At 32.9% G+C, this 26,458-nt stretch overlaps 1 protein-coding gene across 4 annotated transcripts in view; it reads right to left on the bottom strand.

Moving 5' to 3' along the window:
• Window positions 1-19,754: 19,754 nt before the first annotated feature.
• LOC146997436 (nucleolysin TIAR-like) overlaps window positions 19,755-26,458 on the bottom strand; it is a 57,836-nt gene continuing 51,132 nt past the window's right edge. The window contains exons 3-11 of one of the 4 annotated variants that reach the window (XM_085817792.1): window positions 25,374-25,461; window positions 25,208-25,283; window positions 24,254-24,362; window positions 23,806-23,901; window positions 23,578-23,662; window positions 22,971-23,100; window positions 22,529-22,686; window positions 21,789-21,884; window positions 19,755-20,132 (exon numbers count right to left, since the gene is read on the bottom strand). In XM_085817792.1, the coding sequence (XP_085673918.1) occupies window positions 20,129-20,132; window positions 21,789-21,884; window positions 22,529-22,686; window positions 22,971-23,100; window positions 23,578-23,662; window positions 23,806-23,901; window positions 24,254-24,362; window positions 25,208-25,283; window positions 25,374-25,461 (842 nt within the window). In that variant the 3' untranslated portion in view covers window positions 19,755-20,128. Of the gene's footprint in view, window positions 20,133-21,784; window positions 21,885-22,251; window positions 22,289-22,528; window positions 22,687-22,970; window positions 23,101-23,577; window positions 23,663-23,805; window positions 23,902-24,253; window positions 24,363-25,207; window positions 25,284-25,373; window positions 25,462-26,458 lie in introns of those variants that run through there. The other 3 variants (XM_085817795.1, XM_085817793.1, XM_085817794.1) reach the window with 3 other exon arrangements.

Genomic DNA, 26,458 nt, shown 5'->3' with positions numbered 1-26,458 from the left:
AGAAAATACCTTAAGGTATTGAAGGTAAAATTTCCAAAAGGGAGACTTTACAATTCCATGCTATTTCAACTCCAAACAAACCCAATAGAGAAAGATAAATCAAAACATTTTCGACATTTCAAACGAGTGGAGCTATTACTGCTATTACGAAGCAAACGTAAGTGCTTATCACCAAATATTTTTAAGGAATCAGAATTAAAAGGAAGCATAATTTTGCAGGTAATTACCCCATAACTAAATTAACTGAACTGCCTTATCCTCAAATACTCGCGACGCCTGAAAATTTTATAAAGATTATAAAAACATTTTTTCACGAAAACGGAGAATTAAATATCGAAAACTATAAACTAGCTCAAGATATCAGCGCTAGAAAAACATCAAAAGAAAACGAAAGTAATACTATGCGGTCACTTCTGAAATTCTGAATAATGAAAGCATCTTAAACTACTCTGAAATTTCAAATCACACTCAGACAGGACAAGATCATTCTCTAGTTAATTAGTACCCAAACTGGCTAGAAAAGATCAATAAAAATTTCAATGTCTTAATAACGTATTTCTTCCGCCTTCTTAGCATGCCTTCGTGGTGTAATGGTCAGCACACTCAGCGCGTATTCGAGAGGTCTGAATCCCGGAGAAGGTATTGCTAATTTTTCATTTCTCCTGCTTCAAAAATCCTAATGTCTCTACAAAGGCGCCCGAACTAAAAAAGGCGGTGAATGATAATTCTCCACCACCATGGTACCACGAATGGGTACCTTAATCCTCAGTCGCCCTTTAAAAGGGGAAGTATATAAGGTATTTCTCCCGCTTTTTTAGCATGCCTTCGTAATGTAATGGTCAGCACACTCGGCGCGTATTAGAGAGGTCCGAGGTTCGTGTTCCGGCGAGGGTATTGCACATTTTTCATGGCTGCTGCTTCAAAATAACCTAATGACTCTACATCTTTAACACATCTTAAAATAAAAAGATCACTCCTAATAAAGTGTGTAAAATTTCAGAAGACACGGTAAATATAATAGAAATTCCTCGTGAAAATGAGGCACTCTTCGCAGACAAAAAAGAACACATTAATAATATTCGTTTCCAGCAAATAAAGGGAAAAAATTCTACCAATAGTGACAACTGAAACGGGAATAAACGGGCTACAGTTAGACAAGCAACTTAAACAACTTACCAGAAACGAATTCGAAGAAAGAAAGATGAAGAAAGGCTCCACCTTTTTCATATTCAAAAATCAAAGAAGATTTTAGAAATACTACTAACATCTTAAAACGATTTTGAAAACCCTCGTAGCAGATATCCCAGAAGATGAAATAAAAGCCGATCCGAGTAGAACTTTTCCTGTCATAAAATTCGAATAGTTCACCAGATGCAAATAAAAATAACGCAGTAAAACTTCCAGTCTTCTTTTTAGAACTTCATCGCACAATTCAAAATAAAGCTATTTTTAATGTAAATAATATATTCAGTTTCAACATACATATCAAAAATTTCACACCAAAAATTCGCCCGGCGCAAGTGTTTTTATTGCAAGTATTACGGGTATACGCAAGATTAACTTTTAACGTCGCCGCCCAGACAGTATAGTGGTTACGGAACCGACCAAAGGGTCTGAGTTCAGTATGGTTGTGACTGAAGGGCCTGGGTTCGAATCTCGGAGAAGGCATAGTTGTAACTGTCTGTCCCTTCATAGGAGACAAAGGTGGCCCACCTATTAGATGCTTCCATAATAATGTGACCACCAATTCTTGCCTTTGTAGTGGCCAAGTCTAAGTCGGCTGAGCGCCCGCCATTGATTAAAAAAAAGAACTTTAACGTAACAAGGTGCTCTAAGTATGGTTCAAGTCACAGAAGCAACTTGTGTAATCTTAAACCGAACGAAAAACTTAAATGCTTTTCTGTAATGACTCCCACGCTAGTTCTTGCTGTGGATGTGAAACTTATAAGAAATTTGAAAATATAAAGGAACCTTGACTCTCAGCAGACTTTCCAAATACAGATTTTCTTGGCTTACAAGAAATCCCACATATTTAAAACTAGTGAAGAAACTACAACGATTATTCTTAAGAAAAACATTTCAGTGCTCCATTTTACATTTCTTTCTACTGCTGTATCACACCTTGTATTAAGTGTCATATATCTGTCTATTCATGTACTTTTTTTCCACCAAGGCAAATGGCGTCTCATATACAAATTTCTTCCTCCTGGAGGAAACTCATCGAAAGATTTTATTTTGTCATTTTGTCAAAACAAAGCGTAATTTCCAACTGATTAAGTGGCAGCCCGTGAAGGCTATATGTTTGTAAATATCTATAATTTTTAGAGCCAAGCCTCAATTGCTACCTGTCATTCATAGTTTGATATTATAAAAGTGGCAATTTTCTATAAAGAGTATTGTTCCGATCCTTGGGAAAAAAATGATGCTTTTGTATAGTAGCTGCAAAATTATTTTAAGTGTATTAGGAAAATGGAGAGCGGTTAGATTTTGCAAATCCCGCACAAATTGCTCACATCGGGCGTGATCCGTAAAATGAAGTTAATATCAAAGTTATTCTTTCCGTAATGGTTGATATTTGGATCGTAGAACATTATAAATCGTTTAAGCCTAATTTGGAGATTGAGTTTTATTTTTATCGAAACGGAACCGTTAGCTGAGAAATGAAAACCTGTCACAGCGTCCTTTAGGAAAACAAATAATGTAATTTTACAGGAAACAGAAAGAAAATTCCTGATGAACAAATCCGTGAAAACCGAACTTGTTACTTTAGATCGTTATCTATTGAGCTTAGTATAAATGATACTCAAATAGTGAATGCCGAATTTTCTTCAAAAGATCAGTTTAAAAATGAACAGTTGAAGAATACAAAGAAAAGTTAGATTTAATACGAGTAGAAAAGGAATTATTTTTCAATCGTCAGATGGCACAATCCATTGGCAATGTGCTTCTAAATTTGGACATATAGAAACTGAAACTACCGTAAATAAAGTTAAAATAATTAGGTGGCGAAAATTAAGAACTGGTTGCTGTTTTGGGGACTATTTCAAAGAATGCATGAGGATAAGGAAATTTAAAACGAGGACAAAATGCATTATCTCAGCGACCAAACCCGGTATGAAAACACGTGACAATGAGAGCAATTTTCTTGCAACTGTCGAAAATTATGAAATTATTATAGAAAGCTTAAGATATAGGCCCTGCAGGAAATAATTTTTGGTGGAATTCTATATTCGGGAATTATTAGGTTTGATTATTAATAATGTTTCTGATCAAAAGGAAACATTCAGTGCATCCGAACTGTATGACAAGTTAGAGTCGTATTTACGTTCGTTGAAGATATCACCCCATTAAATTCCTTTCTTGGTAAAGATGTCTATCCTTTCAACATTCAGCTCATTTATGATGTCTTGATAAAGGACTCTAGACACATTCTGAATCTCAAGCATCCAACAAGTGTTATGCATATTTCAGTATATGCTATGTATACTGAAATAGTGTTATGCATATTTCAGTATATGGTATGTATATAGACCCATTGCCTTTTTTTTAAATTAAAACATGCTGAGACTGTATATTTACATAATTTACAAAATTTTATTTCCAATGGATCGGCAAAATGTTACACAGAACTAAAATCTTACAAACAGAGGTTACAAACAATAGAACTAAGAACAAAAAAGACCGAAATCATTGCCTAAGGAGCGCACTTGCCTCCCAGTATCTCGACTCCTCTCTAAGACCACGAAGAGCCCCACATCGAAGCAGGTGGTCCCTGTCCATTTCTTCTCCAGAATTACAAAGTGGGCAAATAGGATCGCTTGAAATGCCTATGCGGTGCAGTGAGCGGCAAGGCAATCATGTCCTATAGACAGACGAAAAAGGCGCAAATGCATTGCTTTATGGACTACTGGGAATAAGAGAAGGCCTTATCATTCTCCAACTTTTTAAGACTGAACGTTTTTTGAGTCTGAAGATTTAGTAAGATATTAGACGTAAATAAACTTTTTAAAAACAGTTTAACCCTCCAATAAGAAATGGCGGTATTAGGATGTTTAGTAAGCTGGCACCTCTTTTTGCAAGTAAGTTCGCTTGTTCAATGCCCCAAAGGCTAGGCACCGATTGGAGAACGATTTGTTTCCCCTTTGAAGTGAGAGTTCTCAGGAATTCTTTACATTATAAAACATCGGGTGTTAATGGATGTTCAACAGAGCTAATTGATTAATTAGCGTAATTTACAAAATACGCACTTGCATATTAATATTACAATGTCCTGAACTTATGCACCGTAAGCTATAACTTTTGTTTACTAATTTAACCGAAGTTTCGAGATTACATTAACAAAAACGGGTATAATTTAAAAGTTAATATACTAATTTTATAGATAATTTTTAAGGAATCATCGTATTCGCCGGCGTGTGTCTTTGGGGTATAGTGGTCGACACAGCTAATTAGTAGGTCAGTAACTCAAATCATGGCGAGATCATTTTTCACATTTCTTGCTCCCGAAAACCTAATAACCTCTATACTGTGTTTATGTAATAAAAATCATATTATACACTTTGCTTTATACTGAAATATGAAATTACTCTCATGGTAATATGTTATACATACGTTAATATGGCTGCATTGCTTTTATTTCATATTATATATTTAGCCTCTCGATTTCTCAGGTAATTTTACATTAAAATTATGAAATACGACTATGATATCTTTTTAATGTTACAATTCTAATATTCACACGGGTATCATAGACGAATAACAATGAATTCCACACAACTGAAATATCATTGAATTAGCTGTTTTAGTAGGAACTAAATATTTCAATCATAACGTTAAGTAATAAATACTGTTTGCAAAGGTTTGATCCTTAAATGGTATTTTTCATATTCAAGAATTATTTCTTGCATTACAAGCCTCAAACTATTCAGGTAGCTTAACGATCATAATCTCAGTAAAGGATTCATCAAGTTAAAAAATGTCTTAATTCTAAGTTTGAAAGACTATGGATAACGCGATAGATCGATAAAACTCAGAATGCAAATCAAACAGAGATAGCTTAGAGGCTTTTCAAAATTTATGCATCACAATGCAAGTCGAATAGAAATAGCTTAAAAGAGCTCTGGACTTAACCTGATATTCTGGGACTTAACCTGTCCTATTTTTTTTTTTTTTTTTTCCGTGATGACATTTGAAAGCTTTTATAACACACTAAGATTAAAAGTTAGTTGTATTTGCAGAGACATTTATGTTTTTCATAAAGAGATCAGAGATGTGTGTGCTGGACAATTAACTAATCAGTAAAGATATTTTTTCTCTTCGCTGTCCCGTTTCAAATGAAAATCAGTAAAAATATAAAGGGGCCACAAAGCCTTTGAAGAACTTTAACACCTTCTTGTTAAGAATTGGAACTTTTAAACTTTCACTTTAACAAGCTAAAATCAACACAAACAAACTAAAATCACTTTTAAATATTAACCCTTTGCAGTTGTATGTCAACTTTCAGCCACCAAAACGTTTTTTGCTCTCAGCCATCAACAAAGAACCGTTAAGTCGATAAGCTTCATAATCTTGCATATTACGTGCTACTATTCGTTCAACGAAAATTAATTCCGACCGACATGATACATATGTACTTAATACGGCCGCAAAGGATTAATCCGCGTTCTGGTAATATTCTATAACGTATTCCAGCTTCATCTAGACTACGTTAACGCAACGAGTTACGTTTTAAAACTCATTATAAATTTCGTGTGGCTTGTATTCACTTAGCAGCAAAAGTAAAACATCTTTTATCCAGTTATCAGCTACATAATGATCTCCTTGACGATTCTTCTTGCTCACCATGCAATTTCTGATGAAGAATGTTGGATTTTTCTTTGTCCAACTTGTTGTGAATCATATGTTAGTTGATATGAAATTCTTTTCTAGCATTTAGTGAAAAAATCTTTAGAAATAAAAACATTTTTTAACTTTATAGCTCGAAACCATTCCAGAAAAGCAATTTAAAAAATCTTTCGATTTCTGTATTTCCAGCGCTTCCTCGAGATATATGCAGTTTTTATTTGTTTTTCATCAATTATACTTCTTTGTTTAAGTAAACTAAAAGTAATGTTTAGGAAATTCCCTGTTAAAATTCAGCTTTTTTTTTTTTTTTTTTTTTTTTTTTTTTTTTTTTTTTTTTTTTTTAAAGGGGAAGCTGCATTAACAAGAATATCCAAGATTTACCGTTTCTTTCAGGATTAAATCTTTTTCTTTAGGCATTTTCGACACTTTATAAATTAAGTATATAAATTAAAAGAATGCTTCTTCCAGCGATTCATACGATTACAAAACTCACGTTTGTAGCCAGCAGAGACTGCATTTTGTCTATCAAGTCGATCTGCTACTTTACGATTGCCAGCTTAGTTTTACTTTCTTTTTCTTCAGGTTGTAATTAACAGTTCCTTTCCATTCAGAGACTCTTAATGTTGAGCATTCCATGAAATTTTTCATACCTCTATGTGAACATAATGTGTCTATCCCAAAGGGAAGATTTTTGAATTTGAAAACCTTAAAATATAGGATAGAGAAGTTGAACTTTCACCTCCTGCCAGCTGGTATACGAGAAGGTTTGGTTTTAATTGGTTAATTTAATCATGACAAAGCACTCAAAGGCTATCTGCCTCGTATATAAGGTATTCCAGTACGAACCCGCGCTCATTTATAGTGATGCCTCTGATCTACAGGATACTTTTTGTTAACCTTAGGATAAGGAAATCCTGCCACTCACTGGTACAAAGACTGAGGGAGTAAAAAAATTACAGTGAAATCCGTTTTGTTGAAGCATTACCTACCCGAATGACAAATCATAAAGCCACAGTTTACAATACGTTAAATAAATGAACTACGAAAATCTTTGATAGGTACAAGTAGGATATTCGGGGACTGGAAAATCAGTGTTTTACTAATCTGAGTGTAATAAACGCGGTTTTTCTATTGATTAGTATATAATTGTTTTGCTTCCTCGAAATGTGAAAGTAATACATGGCTGATTTTATTAACCAGTGAGTTTAATAATGTATCTGAAAATGGGTTTTAAACTGGAAAAGATTCCCACAATAACTCGAATTTGAACAGTCTCCTTGGTTAAAGAAATATATAGATAATATAGATAAGAACACAAAATGAAAACTAAGACTGCGAATGATTTTGGAAAAAAAAAAAAAAAAAGGACTTCTACAAATTCATGAATAATACAGTGTTTGAGAAAACATTAGAAAGAGAGATGATGCAAAATTATGAAAAAGCTAAAAGTTGATTGCTAAACATAACTTTAAACGGAAAACTATATATGATAAAAATTTAATTACTTTCACATGAATAAAACTAAAGAAACATTTAATAAACCAATCTATGTTGGAACACGAGTATATTAGATTTATCAAATATATTAATTTGTGACTTTCATCATAATATCATGAAATCCAATTATTTCGGATATTATGCTACTGTACATGGATACAGGTAACTTCATATATTTTATTGAAACTGAAGACTTTTATAAGAATTTGAAATACATGAGCGAATATTTTGATATCTCTAACTACCCCCAAAATAATGAATATAATATTCTACAAGTAAATAAAGGTTTTAGAGAAAATGAAAAATCCAAATGATGGCATAATTAATGGAAAATTTTGTTGGACTGAAAACGTATGCCGACAAAACTGAAAAGGTCAAAAGACTAAAGAAGTCAAATGGTTTATGAAAACTTGTCGTTAAAAACAAAATTTCATTTGAAGATTGTAAAGATTGTTTGTTTAGTAACAATGATCATTATACACTGACTACCAATAAGTATTTGGTCACCTACGCAAATGACGATATCTGCGGTCCTAAGGTACGTCACGGACTCCGCCGGTATATATCGTGTAGGAAACAGCATCGACTTTAGTCGCATGCAAGATGCCTCGCAGTTCGGAGCTCTCTGATTTCGAGAAAGGTATAATTATCGGGTATCACAAATGTGGCCGATCCTTAAGGGACATATCTAGCGATCTGAAGTACCCAAAATCGACAGTGGCCTATGTTATTAAGAAGTGGAAGGTGAGCGGTGATTGTCGGAATGTGCCCCGAGTCGGCAGACCAACGAAACTGGGAGATAGAGACCGATGAGTGCTGTCCAGAGAAATTCGGAAGAACCGCACCCTACCGATGGCCCTCATCCGCGAGGAGTTTCAACAGGCATCCGGGAGTATTGTTTCAATGAATACCATCCGTAAGGAACCACATCTGCTTGGTTATCATGGTCGTGCTGCTGCCCATAAGCCTTTGATCACAAAGTCCAACAGCGCTGCTCGTTTAATGTGGTGCAAAGCACATCGAAATTGGACCGTAGATCAGTGGAAACCGGTTCTTTGGAGTGACGAATCAAGGCTCACCCTTTACCGTTTGGATGGCAGGGTCTGGGTCTGGCGTCTACTTGGAGAACGTCTCCTGCCAGAATGCATTGTGCCAACAGTCAAGTTCGGCGGAGGTGGAATTATGGTCTGGGGGTGTTTCTCCTGGTATGGACTGGGACCTTTAGTCCCCATTCATGGTAAGCTCAACTCCGATGCCTACTGCACTATTTTGGATGACAATGTGTTTCCTACGTTGTGGCAGTTTTACGGGTTGGACCCCTGTTACATTCAGGACGACAATGCCAGTTGTCATGTTTCGACGTTAACCAAGGCTTGGTATGGGGCCATTGGAGTTCATCGAATGGATTGGCCTGCCCAGAATCCAGACCTGAACCCTATCGAGAACTTCTGGGACGAGTTGCATTGCCGAATTCAGGGGTGCACTACCCGTGCAAAATCGGTGAAGGAACTCCAAGCCGAGTGGAAGAAAATACCACTAGCTGCCATACAAAGACTTGTGGAAAGTATGCCCCGGAGGGTCCACGCTGTAATTACCTCTCGTGGAGACTCTACCAACTATTGATTTTGAATAAAGTTAGTTTTTCTTTTCTATCACAGGTGTTCAAATACTTATTGGTAGTCAGTGTACAACCATGAATTTAATAAGTATAAAACATGATTTTATATATTCGGTTCTGGTGAACTAAAAAAAAAAAAAAAAATTATTACCTAAAAAATGACAAAAGCTTTATTTTAGAAGATCATAGGCCATTCTAAAAATTTTATCAGTAATAAATAATGGAAGAATTCGAACTACACTGAAACTCTTAAAACCGAGTGATTTAAATCCAGGAAAATATAAACTGGTATCTCTGAAACACGTTCTATTATATTATGAAAAATTGGCAATATTTTACTTAGCAGCAGAAGGGAAAAACGTTACCTTGAAAAGTGTCATGGTAAACTCTCTGATTTAGCCATTGAAGAAATAAATAACGATTACGAAATGGCAAAAATTACACTCTAACAAATTTTGTATACAGGGTGAATCTGAACACATGCGCCAAACTTTAGGGGGTGATAAAAGCTATACGAGCAATATTCGTCATAAAATGTATTTTCGGAACGCAAACGTCGAGCCGCCAGGTGACATTGTAAATGGTATAAGAATCTTACACTGATGCCATTGGTTCTCGCATCCAACAGCATTTTCTACCGTGGATTGCCGAGACGGTGGCTGGTTATACAAACCACGAAAGTTGCAGGGCGATGGGAATCGTCGAGGTGGTCCCATAGCTTGGCCACCTCGTAATTTGGACTTTTTCCTGTGGGGCCATATGAAAAGCCTAATCTACGAAGGCCCCGTTTGAAACGAATATGTAAGGTTCCCCGTTTTTGCCGGTGATACCCAGGAAATACCTGGTGTCTTCGCAAATATGTGTCAGTTCCTATCGCGCATCTCTGAAGATGCTGAACTGCATTACAGCTGGCGGAAGCTCTTTACAACAATTACATTGCCGTTAATAAAATTTTTTCTGAAATATCTTTCTGAACTTGGACTTCTATGTATAGCCCCTAAAGTTTTTGCCCACTTGTTCAGATTAACCTTGTATATGTATACAATTTTAGTCCCCGCCGGAAAAATAAGATTACAGGGCAAGTCCATTTAGCATTAAGGTAAACTGACATTCAGCTCTCTCTCTCTAAATTAGCGATGGTTTTTGTTCGATCCCTGTATAAGTGAATTTCTCTAATTCCTATTGTAACTATAATTGCTTCTGACTCTATATAAAACTGGAAATGCATATGCCTTCCAGCAACTTCGAAAAATGAAAGGTATTGGAAAACTATACAAGACCGAAAAGAGCATCAGTTCTCAGTTGTTAAGTTCAAGTTGTATGAATACTTCTGTGAAAAGTTCCCAATTATTTCAAAACATCAGATATTATTAAAGCCTTATATTAGAATATAAACACAAAGTAGACTGGCATAATATTTATCCACATCAAATATTATCAGGAACATTTAATTCATTGGGGCTGAGGACAATATATATTTTAGATTTTTGAACAAATTTTAGCCAAATATTATAAAACTATTTTTTTTTAAATATAATGTTCACAACTTCTGACATGTACGTAATAATTTCGCCATTCTTTATTTTTTCAGTATACTTAATTTCGTGTGGCTTGTATTCACTTAGCAGCAAAAGTAAAACATCTTTTATCCAGTTCAGTATCAGTAATTCTGAAAGGTTTTGGAAAGTGTTTGATACTTGAAAACCTCATTCTAATCTATATCATCTTTCAAAAATTCTAAAGCACCTTCAGATAATTTCGATATTTAGAAGCTAATATCATATCTAATTTGTCCGAGTTCCCTACAAAGAACATATCACTTAAAGTTTGAAGTTCTAAACTTTCTTTCTACTCCACTTTAGAATAGTTTTCAATTTAAACTTTTGAGACAATGATAGAAATGAACTTGTAAACATGTTGGTTTGTGCATTAGCACTGAAGGCGTAATGAATTTTCCTCACGCGCAGTTTTCATTAAAGAATCATAAGTCAAAAAATTAACTACGAAATCTTTATTTAATAACATAGGAGAATTTTGCTTAACTTAAGCATAACAAAAAGTAATAATCTTCACAGACATTAAAACACTGAATTATCGAAAAGGAGATAACTTACATACAAATATAAGTCATACATCTTTAAGCATACCTATTTAGGCAATAAGAAAAAACAGGAACATACTTTGACACCGTACCTAAGGTGAAAGTCAAATATACTGCATCGCACACGAACTTTACTTTCTCTCGCCAATATATATCTTGGCGCACGTTCGTTTCGTATGCCTTTCGAGTTTCATTATGCAAAATACCTAAATTTATGCTAACAAAACACTTTCCAGTCAGTTGAAACGATATAATGGCATGATTTCAAGGCCAAGAATACGGCAAGGTAATGTAAAAAGTGTTTAATACAACCATTATTAATACTACTTCCTAGCAAAGAGAGGGGAAAAAAAAAAAGCTTTCGCTTGCAAAATTATAGCATCTCTCGTGTCTATTATTCAAGCGTCTCGTTAAGATTGCTTACTGTTTTTTTTTTTTTTTTTTCGTGTATTTGTTTAAAAACCTAATTTTTATTCTTTTATACTGTTTACTAAAAAGTACATTTATTTTCAACTTCATTCATTTAAAAATATTTTTATAACTAATCCTCGTTCGGGTATTAATTTTTTTTTAAAGAAAATTCGTTTCCGCCATTTGTTTAAACATCGTGTCTTTGAAAACTTCATTTTATACATTATGTCCTGTTTCGTAAGACTTTTTTTTCTTTTCTTCTTTTCTCTTTAATTAGAAAATTTGTATCTTTCTTAAAGTGCTTGGAAACCTCCAGCTGGAAATATGAGCCTAAAAGGGAGATTTGGAAAATCATTAAAATTACTAATTTAGACATATAATTTTAATTCTTTGTTTTTTTATGCTTTCTTACTGTTACCCTCAAGGCATCCTCGCAAGATTATTACGAATAATACAAAAAGAGATTAAATAGTATCAGTCAGCTATGAAACGAATGTGAAGTCTACATAAAGGTGACTTGAAAATTTTCGGTTCGCCGTGATTAGAATCCGCTTCGAAATGTTCGAAACGTAACTGATACTTAATAAAAAAAAACAAATTTATGGAAATTGAAAATGATGGAAATTTTTTTTCTTTAATATAGTGTATTTCATAAACATTACCAAACTATTGATCAAGTGTTGTGGAATGTCACGCCACTCTTCTAAAAGTGCATTTTTCAGCTCCTGGAGGAATTTGGCATACCGCTGACATTCGGCGTCCTAAGGAATCCCACGCATGCTCAATAGGATTTAAGTCGGGTGAGTAAGATGGCCGACCCATTCCAGTGATATCTTCTGTTTGCAAGTATTTCGACGTCACATATGCTCGATGAGGCCGAGCATTCTAATACCTCGTATCCGTCGTTTATTAAACTGTTGAGAAGTGCCTGGGTATTATCTGATTTAATCCTCAGGATGATATTCAGTTTCTGCCTTTCAGCAATGTATCTGTCTAGTGTATTCAAGATATACTATATGGAATTTAGGTAAACAGCATAAGAATGCCATGCCATGAGCCATTACCAATTATCTTTCCCTGCTTTTTTAGTGTGATGTAGTTCAGACGTCTATGCAGGAAGGCATTGTTATTCACAAACTGAACCAACTGCACCATGGAAAATTTTGATTCAATACTGCTTCTCAAACAATTCTTTCAGTTTTTTTATCATTCTGACTCTCCCCCCTCTCTACATTAGCTTATGTTCGAAAACAATATTAATGGCATAGTTGGATTTGTCACAGAAAATGTGATAGAAGACAGTGACACCTAGTGGCTAAAACAGTGAAATATATAAATATATATAGTTTCAACGTTGTCCTTCATTTGAAAACAATACAGAAGTCTGAATAGGAGATTATAGGAGCTTCAGAAGTATACTGCATATACATACATTCTTGACAAGTATATGAATTTGCTAATTTTGGTAAACTGTTATGTAAAGATGTTTTAAAAAACAATTTTAAGACTACATATGCATAGCATGGGCAAAACACGATGTTTGAGCAAATGCGGGAAGGAGTCAGATAAGTTAACTCCCCCTTATGGAGTCAGGCCAGTGATTTTTCAATTATTCATTTTCCTAAAATTTTAATTTAATTTGCATTTAAATTGTGTTTGCTTTACTACCACTACTAGCTATTGCTTGACAGGCATTTTACCTATTTACTTCCAAACTTCACATTCAACTTTTTTCTTTTAAAATTTATTAATTTTCCATTAAATTTTTATAAAATTTATTATATTTTGAATTAGTACTTAAATTGCATCATTGACTGGAGTAAATATTGACTTGAAAATTGAAATTCCTAATTGTTTGCTAAATTTGTACTATTAACAGGAGTTTCAAATTTCATTAATTTGATTTTTTATATATACACACATTGGCCAATGAATTAAGAAACCCAAGATCAATATTTTATTTGACCACCTTTTGCAATGATAATTGCTCTGATTCGTTTGCACATCGAGTCTACATGCTTCTCAAGTGCATTTATGTCCAGAGAATACCATACATTGGCTATGCAGCATATTAGATGGGAGTGCTGTCAGATTACATTTTCTATGTATGAGATATGAAAGTTATCTATCGAGTTAAGATCCGGGCTATGTGGTGGCCATGGAAAATGCTGAAGATAGTTCAGTGAACCAATTTTGAACACTTCTGGCACAATTATCATCCATGAAGTATCCATTGTCATCAGGGTAAAAATGCAACATTGCAGGATGCACTTGGATCTGCCAGTATATCTAGGTATCACATGGCTGTTTGTTTACCCTCGAGGAATACCAGGGCACCACTTCCATGCCAGCAGAACATGCCCCGTATCTTACTCCCATGAGAACCCTGCACAGTGTAAGTAAGGGAAGGTGGATTCATGGGGTTCTCGCCAAATTCGATGTCTTCCATCAGTGAAAAATAAGATGTAGCATGATTCATCCAACCACATTATCCCTTTTCAATCCTCAGCTGTCCAGTCAGTCTCTGTTTTCCCGACACAACTGCAAACAAATTCTTGCATGTCGAGCAGAAATGAGTAGTTTTCTCACAGGCTGTCTTTGAAATCAAGACCACTGCTAAAGGTGCACCAAGAATAGGGCCTTTCTCAAATGGTGAAAGATTTGTCTTTTCCCCATTTACTTCATTCATTGTTCATTAGCTTACATCTTATTTATTCAGTGGAACTTCGAAATAGGAGCACCTCTATTTACGGGAAATTGGAAAAAAAATTTGTCTCTAAATACGACCACTGACTCAAGTAATAAGCGCCACACATACCGACAGAAAAGCCGTCAGTATGCGTGGCGCCATTTCCCGATCTGACTCCACTCGGGGAAGCCCCTCATTAGATCACTCAATGCTCTTTGATGTACATGTTTGTACACTTGTGGGTTAATTGTTCATTACATTTAATGTGAAAATACTCATTTCATTATGCCTCCCAAGAAGATTGAAGCCTCAGATAGTGCTGCAAATGATAAGATGGAAGCCATGGCCGTTGAAATTAAGAAAGAAATCATAGATAAACATAAGCGTGGTGCAAGTGACGGAATTGGTGAAGACTTATGGTCATTTGATATCGAAGATCTGCACTATTCTGAAGAAGGAAGAAATTAAGAAACTTGATGTGGCCAAAGGAGTTACTTTTAAGCACTGTCCAAATTTTTGGGGGTGTGGATTAACTGGATTTTCATTATTTTCAATGGGGAAGTTTGTTTCTAGATATGAGAAATTCGCTATACGAGTTCAATGCTGGAAAGAATTAAACTCATATCTCGAGGTTCCACTGTACTATCATTCTAACCAGGCGTATCCCACGTCATAAAAAGATTTGCATACTTCATCCCTAGCATGCATTCAAATAAAAATTAAAAAAAAAAAAAAAAAGAATGATCTACATTCAAATGGAATTCTCATTCTCAATTCATTGGCCAGTGTGTATATGTCATGCCCTTATTCTCAAGCTCCTATTGATATATATAGGATCTACTTGGTTTGTTCCCTCATGATAAGGCAAATAATTTCCAATCAATAACAATAATAGCTTCGTTTTTATACGCACTACTTTTTAAAAATTTTTCTGGCTTTTAACTATACTACTGGTATATTTTACTCAGGGTTGCCACTCAAACAGGAGAACGAAATTCCCTGACTTTTCCAGGTATGTTTCGAGAAAATTCCAGTCTTATCCGCGTGATGTACGTTGGCTGTGCTAAGAGGTAAATTAATTATGGTATTAATTGTATTGTGCAGCAAATTCACTTAATTATTCCATAAATCCCAGCGGACATTTATTCTTAATTATTCTTGGTACACTTTGTTTGATAATTTGTTTACTTTTCCACTTAAGAAACTTAATAAAATTTAAGATACAGTCAAAAGTCGTTAATCCGGACTCGTCGGGACTTCGGCGATTCCGGATTATAGATCATCAGTTTAAATCTGGTAAAATGGCATGCAGAAATTATAAAATTAAAAATATGAAACCGTAATTTACGAAATAAAGAGCAATTATGATCTAAAGGGTATCAAAATTTACAAAAAAAAAAAAAAGCTTAATATTTATTTGTTTACTTTATTAAACATTTCTTTCAATGTAAGTTGTTTAAGTTGCTTCGTTTTTTATGTGATAATACATTCTCTTTAATTCTATAAACAGACATAATTTCTTGTTCAGTTACAAAGTTCCGCTGTTCAAGTCCTATAATTGCTGTGTCGAGAATACCGACTAATTTGTCAATCGAAATTTATTCGTTTTCAATAACCTCTGTCACTTTCTTCGCTATCCGAAGCGAATTATAATGACGAGGCATTTGATTTAAATCATATCAAAGACAGAGTACATCGAGATGAAATACTACATTGAGTAAGCAATTATAAGCCAAATAAAATAAAAACATCTGCCCTTAAGATAAGGATAGTGCTGACAGATCAACTTCCAATTCATTTCACGCCGCAGCCGGGTTAAAGATAAACAAACGTTAAAGTTTAGATAAACAAAGGCTATGCCTTTATCCATTTTTTGCATCAATTCCACTTTTTGTTTAATGGACTTCGAAAGATACTTTCGCTTTGTATATCCTTTACATATTAGTAAATATATATCGGAAATTCTATTTGACATAATCGAAAGTTTAAGCTTACTTTTATAAAATTGCTCTAACAGTCTGCAAAAAATAATAATCCGGATAAGAGATTAAGGAACAACGCAATCTGCAACATTAACTGAAATAGATAATTAGATAATTTTAGCTTAGCTTATCCCGTCCGTTATACATTAAACGCGCATTCGTAAACGTATTTTGCGCACGCAAATTCGCAGCGGTAAAGGTCTTACGCGCATGCGTCAACACGACGCATGCGCAGAAAGTTTGTAGCTTTGAGGTCCGGATTAAAGATCATTCCGGATTACGGGTGTCCGAATTAACGACTTTTGACTGTATATACATTGGATAACAAATGTACGTTTTATTTAATTATTACCCATGATCATCACCAGTTCAACACAAGTTTTATATAAAATAAAGATACAAGCGAAATTTTTTTTTTGCCGAAAATGGAAGAGCAAATGCAAATTTTTCTGATTTTCAAACTGTGGAGTATGCTAATTTTGAGTTCGGCGTCAAAAACGTCGCATCAGCAGCAGCGAATGAAATTTGACTTTCAACTGAATAAAAGACAATGAAGACAAGGATGATCGGCATTCAGTGACTGCTTTGTTTCGATGAGTACGATGTCTCAGCGAAGTCATTTAACGGATTCAGAAGCTTGCAGAGTTGTTGGTAGGTTAGAAGAGGGAGGAGAAATGAATGGAGCAATGCTCTTTCTTCTGATGAGTCCCATTTTTCTGTTCATCCTGATAATAGGCATATTTTCATCTGGAGGGACCATGGCAATAGGAATAATCCTGCGTTCGTGCACGAAAGTGTCAGATTTGGAGGTGGGGGAGTGTTGGTGTATGGTGGCATCTACATTGACGGGTGCACAGACCTCTACATCATTCAAGATGGACCTCCGACTGGTCGCCGATATAGGGATGAAATTCTCAGACCTATTGTAGTCCCTTACGCTGCAGCAATCGGAGATAACTTCATTTTAATGGACGATAACTGCAGGCCACATCGTGCTAACCTGGTGGAGGATTTCCTTTTCGAGGAAGGAATCATATGAATGGAATGGCCAGCGTGTTCTCCAGACATGAATCCAATAGAGCACGTTTGGGACGCTTTAGGAAGATGAGTTGCTGGCCACCAACCACCCCCCGCAAACTCTCCAAGAACTGGAAAGAGCTCTTCTGGAAGAGTGGGAGAGGATACCCCAACTCGTGATTAATAGCCTCATTGACTCCATGCCTCAAAGGTGTTCAATGTTGCTAGCCGTTCGTAGAAACCATACCCCCTACTGAAAATGATTTCCTTTGAAGAAAACACCTTTTGTTATTCTTTTTTTCTCATATGCACAAATTGTGTTTTTTTTTCCTTTTGTACACAAATGCGCAATAAAATGCATTTTTTTCTGCCAAACATTTATTCTCATATAACCAAACTAATTTATTCTCATATAACCTACTACGTCTGTTGACTATGTATCAATCAGCTAAAAAGTTTCCCAGCCACAAGATCCACCTAAAACCGCAATATCCTTTAATTGTTTTGAGCAGTGTACATCTTTTATATGCTGCTATAGATTGATATAATGCCCTGCTGTCAAGGGACAGGAAGTTATGCAATGCACTGAAAGGCCCTGTTTCCAACAGATACAAATGTAGGATGTGATGAGTTACACTGAACTTTTTATTAGTCTTTGGAATTAAAATGTTCTTTATAATTATTGTCTTGACCCAGGTGCTTATATTATTATACCTTCTTGTTCAGCTTACATTGTAAGCAGAATGAAGTCTACTAGGATAATTTATAGCATCTGTAGAACAAGACTCTGGGATCACTTTTGGTAATACGCTCTTTAAACCAAGGTACATCTTTTCCTGTCATGGTTTGTTTGCAAAAGATGGCATGCAACAAATTCTTGTACATATAAACAACTTTTAATTAATGATCGAGAAACGGTTCTCAGAGACATGAGTGCCAGTAGCATTAGTGGATTTACAATATTTTGTTGAGATGTGCATGTAATCATATAGCTTCTCCTATTTGCCACCATTTTCAAATCTATCCCTCTTTTTCCTGAGCATGATTTTACATGGCAATTCCACCTTCAGCAGCCTTCTTTAACCATGAGATAACACTCATCGATATGTCTATTTCTGTGGCAACTTGAACGACACTTTTCATTGCCCAGTTGTCAAATTTACAGTAATATTTTAAGTACTGGATGTTTTCTCTCAAATGCTACTGTTAGCAATTATGAATTTTAAAAAAATATGAGTGCATTACATTTTATGCAGATATAAAGACTTGCTCTACGATCCTTACTACATTTACTTTTCCTGAGACTGTGATGTTGACAGGAACAAAATTTTGCAAAACAGTTGTTCTTCAGCAATTGTCAAGTGGCATATACCAACCTAGTTTTGGGCTCAGTTTTAAATGCAGCTATAATGCCTTGGCAATGATTTAATAAGGTATCTGAATATATATAGATAATAGAACCCAACATGCAAAAACCGCCAGTCAACAAAATTAAAAAAAAAGGGGGGGAAGGGGGGTTAAAAGCATGATGGAAGTATTCCAACTCGCACCATAAATCATCATCTCAATACAAGAGGGGCAAAATCTCACTGGAATGTTTTTACAACCCAACCCTGTATCAGTTATGAAGGTTGGAATAAAGGTTTATCTTGTACAAGAAGACAATTTTTCTGTAGTAAGGTGCAGATAAATGATGAAGTAGCACATCCTAAGCCTGTCAGGGATCTCTCCAACTATATCATAGGCTGAGGAATGAAGCAATTTATAGTCATGTTATAAAAGTTTAACACAAAAAATTCTGAGTTTTTGAAGCTTCTAGGTTATGCTTTAGTAAACTTTGATTAAATACGAGTCGCTTCTGAAACTATAATAATTTTTGTATGCCCTATGTATGGTATTTCTCAATAATTATGATCAAAGCTGAAATAAATAAATAAATAAAAATAAAAAAAAACTGGACACAGTTCACTTACCGGACTTGCAAGCTATTTATATTTCTTGAAATATATTTCATATTTACCTTATATTTATTAAAACTATTACACACACAGAATTTCATTATCAATTACAATTATCATCACACAGCTATAAATAAAATTTCTCTTCTAAAAATATTCCTTTTTCCTTTCTCCCTTTTTTTTTTTTTTTTTTTTGTTACTTAACTATACATATCCAAGTGCATCTCTCCTTAAAATATACACTTTTCAGGTAACACTCAGCTTGTAATTTCAAGCAACATACATTAAAAGTTCTAGAAATGACCAAAGAACTTACTCTTGGTATTTTTTTCCCAATAGAAAAGACCTATACGTTCACAGCTTTTCACCTAATTACATGAATTTTCGTGTATTTGTATATAAAAATCTTTTAAATTAATATTTTGAATAAAATTTATTTAAATAAATAAGATTAAAATTTATTATTTAAAATAATTAAAATATTTAAACTCTCTCTAGGAGCATGTATTGTGACAGAAAAATTTTCTCTTTATTAGAAAATTAAATTAAAAAAAAAAAAAAAAAAAAAAAAAAAAAAAAAAAAAAAAAAAAAACTTACCAAAAAAGGAGGGGAAAAAAAAAGACAAACACAGGTATATCAGAGATACATTAATTTTTATTCATATCTATGAGCCAGAAATGTTGAGAAACTACATTGCTTTACAGTCTACACCAATGAAAAATTTCATACATTAAAATTAAAATATCTTAGTTTCTTCAACTTTTAACTCTTCTCAGATATGGAGCTTTTTCCTTACTTATTATATGATGTAGCTTGCTTATAATAATGCCATTTAACAGTCTTACAGAGAGTAACAAATATACACATAATATTCAATGAACTTTTACATATTTTCAATGCAAATCAAAAGTCATAAAAAGAAACATGTTTTGTTGGGACACATTTCGCTGCAAGGATAAATGCTATTTCAAAAGTCAATCTACATCATATAATATGGCAGGTATGACAAATCACCTAGAAAAGAAAAAGAACATACATAAGGGGAAAAAAAATTCTCATTCAGTGCTAAGCATATTAAAAATATTCAGATGTTCCAAAAAAATGAAACTTATTTAACAAACAAGTTTATCTTACATTTACACATATATAATTATTTTGCATGCTTTTGACAAACACATGCATCACTTATTTTACTTTAATGATTAAAAAAATTAAATAAAAAATATTTTAGGAAGGAAAAATTTTCAAACATACATCATTCATACAGAGGTTACTGAGGAGAACACAAGAAACCATTCCAAATAAAAATAATCTTTACATTATCAATTAAATTTCAAGAACAATGAACAAGCACAATTAAAAAAACATTTAACATGTAAACAGTACAAGAATTGAAAATAAGAACTAAAGAAATGAAATAAATGATCAAAAAACTTCAAGCACAGGATATTTAATTTGAAACTGCAGGCACAGAGTTTAAAGGTAGTAAGTGCAAGAAGCCATTGCAGCTGGTGGTAGCTAAAAATTTTAATTTTCTCGAGCTATTTCATAAATTAAAGATGAAGCAAAAGCATTAAGCTTCAATAGAGAAGATATATTTTTGATTTAGTGTTTTTATGTACAAAAAACAGCTTCTGCCTTCATTAACAATTTGTTTAGGTTACACTTCCACCAGAACAGCTTTCCATAAAAAAGCAAAAATGCTTTACACAATCTGCCTTTAAAGGTGCAAAACCTTAACTTAACCCTCTCGCTGCGCATCCCACGATTGTGTAGCACGTAAATGTAGCAAAATTTGCGCATCCTGCGATCTTCGCGGGGATGAATTTTTGCCGTCTATTTAACTGTGCAACCCACTCTTTCCCCATTTAAGGTTTCCTTTTAGCTTTTCTGTGATGTTTAATTGTTTATTTAGATATGGGTTAACAGATGGTGTTAGTTGTTCACATTTCTGCCAAATATATGAGAAAATGTAATGTAGCATTTTGCGTGCACTTTTCAGAGCTCAAAGATGTCTGGCAGGAAACGTTTCGCAAGTGATATAACCAGTATCCTTGACGATATTTCCGACACCGATAGTAGTTCTGACTCTGATTTCAAGTATATTGAAGATTATAGCGAAACTGATGAGAATTTTTCGAATTCCTCTGCAAATAGTGATGAATCTGAAAATTCAGTTTCTATTGAAAACATTCGACAGTGGAGCAAAATTGATATGCAAAATATTACATTATGCAAATATTTTCATTAGTACATATGTTTTACCTTTGTATTTTATAAAATAAATCATAATTTAACCAATATTAATTTTCAAAATTTTCCTTTTATATCATTATTCTTCAATTTCAGTATTCTTAACAATCTTTTTCTATGATCTAATTCTATATTAAAAAAACTCTTTTACAATTTTTTTTTTGTATATTTAACTAATATATGTAGATTATGTAAATATATGTAGATTTGAAATACGTAATAAAAAATATGCAATTTTTGAACATATTTTGATAAAAAAAAGTATGCAGTGAGAGGGTTAAGGCAGGTTAACAGATTTTTAACAACCTAAACCATCTAACTACGGTAAAACCTTGTTATTAAATTTATAAATAAAAAATTTCCTGATATAACTTTCCTAATTTGATTTTATATCATGCGCTTGAAGTCCGAATTTACCTGTAAGTTGTTGATTTCGAATCTCCCCGCACAACATATGGTGCGGCGGCATCTCTTACAGTCTGTTTAGGTTGCTCATCGCGTCTTCTTATTGGGCTACGTGGCAAGAAAGTTTAAGAGTCAAAAACTAACAAGATGTATCTCTTTAAACTCATTGCCTTTTTTTAAAATAATTCTGAAGACCCGATTGTTAAAACAGCCGAAACCAGTTAATAAATTATAACAAAGAAAAACTATAAATATAAATAATATTTAAATAAACGAGTTTTATTGCAGTTTATAAAGGGGGAAAAATCAGCAAGGTTTTACAGTAGTAACCTAATTTTTTTTTTTTTTTCCTTTTCTAATTTGAGAAAACATGACAACAGCTCAGGGAAAAGCAACTTGCACTTAAGTTTAAAAAATTTTATATTGATGAAAAATTTAATTTTAAAATGATGACTATGAGAATGAAAAGACAATAATAAAAATTTTCACCTTACTTGCTTTCTTCAGGTAGCCTAACATGAAAGGTTTAACTTTGGCAATGATTTAAAAAATTAAATATGTTTATTATAATTTTATATAAACTAAAAAGTTAACTAAAATTTAATTTAAAGAATAAAAAGACAAAATATAGAATTGCATGCAATTAAAATGTAAACTTTTAACATATTTATGCAATAGTAAATTTACTAATAAAAGCAAGGAGTAATAATAAAAGTGGGAGAAAAAAAAAAACAAACAGATATTGCACTTACCCAAAACCTTGACCATAGTACTGTCCATATGGGTACTGCATTCCCTGCATAAATTGACCAGCCTGCATTTGAGGATAGCCTTGGGGATACCAGTAACCCATTTGTTGGTAAGGGTAAGTATATTGTGCTGCTATATTCTGGAAAGCATCATGATTGTCCTAAAATACATTAATGCCAGCTCATTAAATATTTTATATTTTACATGTTTAATTCCTAGTTACTACAAAGCTGATACATGATATTAAATTAAGTCTAGGAAAAAGAGTTTTATTACAGAATAGTATTTTTAAAAGGCTATATGAAAAGTAAATATCAATTATTAGACTTGACCTACTTGGAAAAGACATATTTTCTAAAGAAATCTTCATGCAAAATTAAATGATTAGATATTAAAAGCTGAATTCTTCTTTATAAAATTTAAGCAATCTTTTAAGATACTTACTACCTGCTGCTGTTGCTGGTTATTTGGATCCCCAGCTTCTTTTCCCCAAGAACATTTGACTGTCTGTCCATTTATTTCTGTATTATGAGTGGCTACTATGGCATGAGTTGCTGCTTCTTTTGTGGCAAACCTGAAAGCACAACAAAAATTAAAGTGCATATATAATAATTTATATCACTTCTGCTATTTCTTAGGTAAGACGAGAACTTATTAGAAGATACTGAAAAAAAAATTCTGTACATATTCAAAAATATATTCTTTATAATAAAGGTCTTTTAATTTAGTCACTTCACCTAGAGATTATTCTAGCACTTAAAAAAAAAAAAAAAAAAATAAATAAATAAATAAATAATAATAATAAAAAAAAAAACCAGTGTTTGTCTATTTCTGCCCTGGCTTCAGCTAACTGCCCCACCCTCAAAATTTTCCAGAGTGAATGAAATGTCTTGAGCTCTATTAAATGCAGTAGAGGTGACAGACAACACAGGGGCAAGAAAAAACTTAATTTACTAATGCATGCAAATAATTATATATACTAAACATGTTTCAAAGAATGTCATTTTAGGACATTAGTTCTCTGAGCACTTCTAGAAAAGAAACAACATACCTAATAAAAGCATAACCCTTATCTTTAAATACTCGAATTTCTTGTATTGCTCCAAATGCACTAAATGTTTTCTGCATTAAATCATCTGCAAATAAAACAATACAAAATACTATAAGCACTAAGTTTTATTTTCAATAATTCTAAACATTTCAATGACAGCCATATGCTTGAAGGTTACTGAATAAATTTTAAATAAACTGAAGAGAAAATGAAAGCTTAGTTTCATACCAGATAATCCTTGAGCTATTCCACCACAATATACAGTACAATTTGTAGGGCTTGATTGATTATAAACTTCATCAAATGCAAGGGGTTTGGCAGAAGCTAAAGAAAAGAAATGTCATGAAGTTTATAAGCAGAATTTTTACTTTATTTTTAGAGTGAAAATATTAAGACACAGTACTCAAAAGGCGATACTATTAAACATTATTACAATGCAGTAAAACATGCACGCAGACACACATGAAAATAATCGTATATGTTTCAAAGTGAAAATCCTTTTTACTTTCCTGAGACATGAATGATGAATTTCTGACATGTGAATTACAATGAAAATATATTTTTATAATCTAATTTCCCTTTCTAAATGTTAATTATTAATACTTCAGTATTTCAAAAAATAGAAAATCAGTGAACGTTTTCTCTTAATTAAAAAATTGTAATTTAATAGACTTACATTCATTCTGAGATCTATTGGCAGGTGGTTTCCTCGTAGCCCAATTTGTTCGAATAGCTCTACTACCTAACCATTGCCCATTCATTGTAGTTATGGCATTCTCAGCATCCTGGAAATATAAAAAGGAAGCATTTTGTCACACTATTTACTAAGAAATTAATATATTTCTTAATTTGTGTTTTAAATACTAATTTAATTTTTAAAAATTCTATTAAATTACAATTTATGCAACAATTATTAATGAGGATTAAGTAAAACATAGGGGAAAAGAAAAGGAAAATAAATTTGAAAATAATTTTTTAATACTATTTAGTGCTTGTAGATTATATATGATTATACAATATTTATTTAACATACAGTAAAATATTAGAATTTAAATTAAAGAATAGGAACTTCAAAAAAGAGATACTTTACACAAATCTAGAATAATATTATATGCTTCAAAGTATAGAAGTATTCATTTTAAAATTTATCTGCTGTTAATTAAAATAATACTTTTGACATTAATACAGTGATAATTTAAAATTAATGCGATAGAACAATATTTTCAAAGACCACAAACAAAAAAGACACTAAAATTATAATGCTGAAAATATATCTCATGTAAAACAGAGAAAAATGGAAAAATTTTACGCTACACTACTCAGCAGAAAGATATTTATACAATTCCATAGAAAATTCAGTTTGCCAATTTCTACCAGAGTTATTTGCAATTTCATCTACTTCAAATGAGAACTTTGACCTTTAAAAGACAATTCAAAAAGCTTTATCGCCTACGATATTATTCCTTGCTTATTCCCCAAAATAAATTTTTCTAAATCTTTTCATTTGCAAATAACTTTCATTAGTCATGGTAAAGAATACCATGAGCTAAGGTACAAGTGAAATGGCTTAAGTACCCTAACTCTAACCAGCTGCTAGCTTGGTTGCTGGCTGCTCCATTTGAACACGTACCGCTTTTTTAACAAATGAAACAAACCCATAGCCTTTCGACTTGAGCGTCTGAGGATCCCGTACAACTCGGCAATCCCTAAAAGAAAAGAAGAAAATCATGAAATAAAACTGCTTAATATACAAATTTAAAAATAATCACCGAAATGAAAGTGACATATCTACTTACGATATTTCCCCAAAAGGTGCAAAGGCCTCTCGTAGTTGTGCAGTTTCAATTTCAGGACTAAGGTCTCCCACAAAAATATGGTAATGTTCTACATAATAAAAATATTATTAAAAATCTCCTCACAATTATATTAAAAATTTTTTTGCAAATAATAACTATTAATTGCTAACCAATTCTTTACAAATAAAAATTTTATAGTTAAGCTAAAGGCTTCCTAAATTTATTTCCATATATACACACACAAAAACAATAAGTATAATAAATTAGACTGATATAATTGCAACATAACAAAATCACTTTAACAACAGTTATGTGCTTGAGTAATTTAAAACTCAGTGTGCACTTTTTTCAAAGATGCTGTTTAATAACACATTTCCCATTCTAGCACTCTCATAAAAATTTTTTTTGTTCCTTTTCAATAATACCAACACAATAAATAAAAACTATAAATCTTCTTTTGATTTTCTAGAAAATGGTTTTTAATCCCAATTCTTTTACTAATAACAGACATTTATGTTTTTTGCAACATCGAAACAATACTATTATTACTTATTCTTATTATATTACACATTATTTGAACTTTCATAAATTCTTAATTCAGAAAGCTGAACTTTTTTGAAAAATGATTTAACTACATACAAATATGATAAATAATGTTTAATTACATACATTATTTTAATAATCAAACTTCATACAAATCCAAATACTTAAGTAAGCAATAGTAAATTCTGGCATAATAGAAGAAAGTCTGTTTAATATTTTCATAGCCAATGGACACCACAGAATCCATCATAAATCATCATGCTACTGCAAATGACTGCCACATTTTCAGCGTGGCAGAACCTTGTATCACAAACCCCTTTCACCGGGAACAATTCCAATTCACAAACAAATGTCTTAAACAAAAAAATGCCTTGAGTAATGTCTTGAGATACGAACATTCATGCCATTAACAAATTATTTTCAAGGGTATTTTGTAATAACCTATTACACTGAATCAATTGGAGACTTCAAGAAAATAATGTTATATTTTTTTATGCTTAACTCTAACACAGCCTGGGAGTGACTTAGAGAACCATAATTTC

Source organism: Stegodyphus dumicola, chromosome 5 (assembly GCF_044657685.1).
Source record: "Stegodyphus dumicola isolate Sdum_Otavi_A_Nest chromosome 5, ASM4465768v1".
NCBI lineage: Eukaryota > Metazoa > Arthropoda > Arachnida > Araneae > Eresidae > Stegodyphus > Stegodyphus dumicola.
This window is presented reverse-complemented; position numbering and strand designations above follow the sequence as displayed.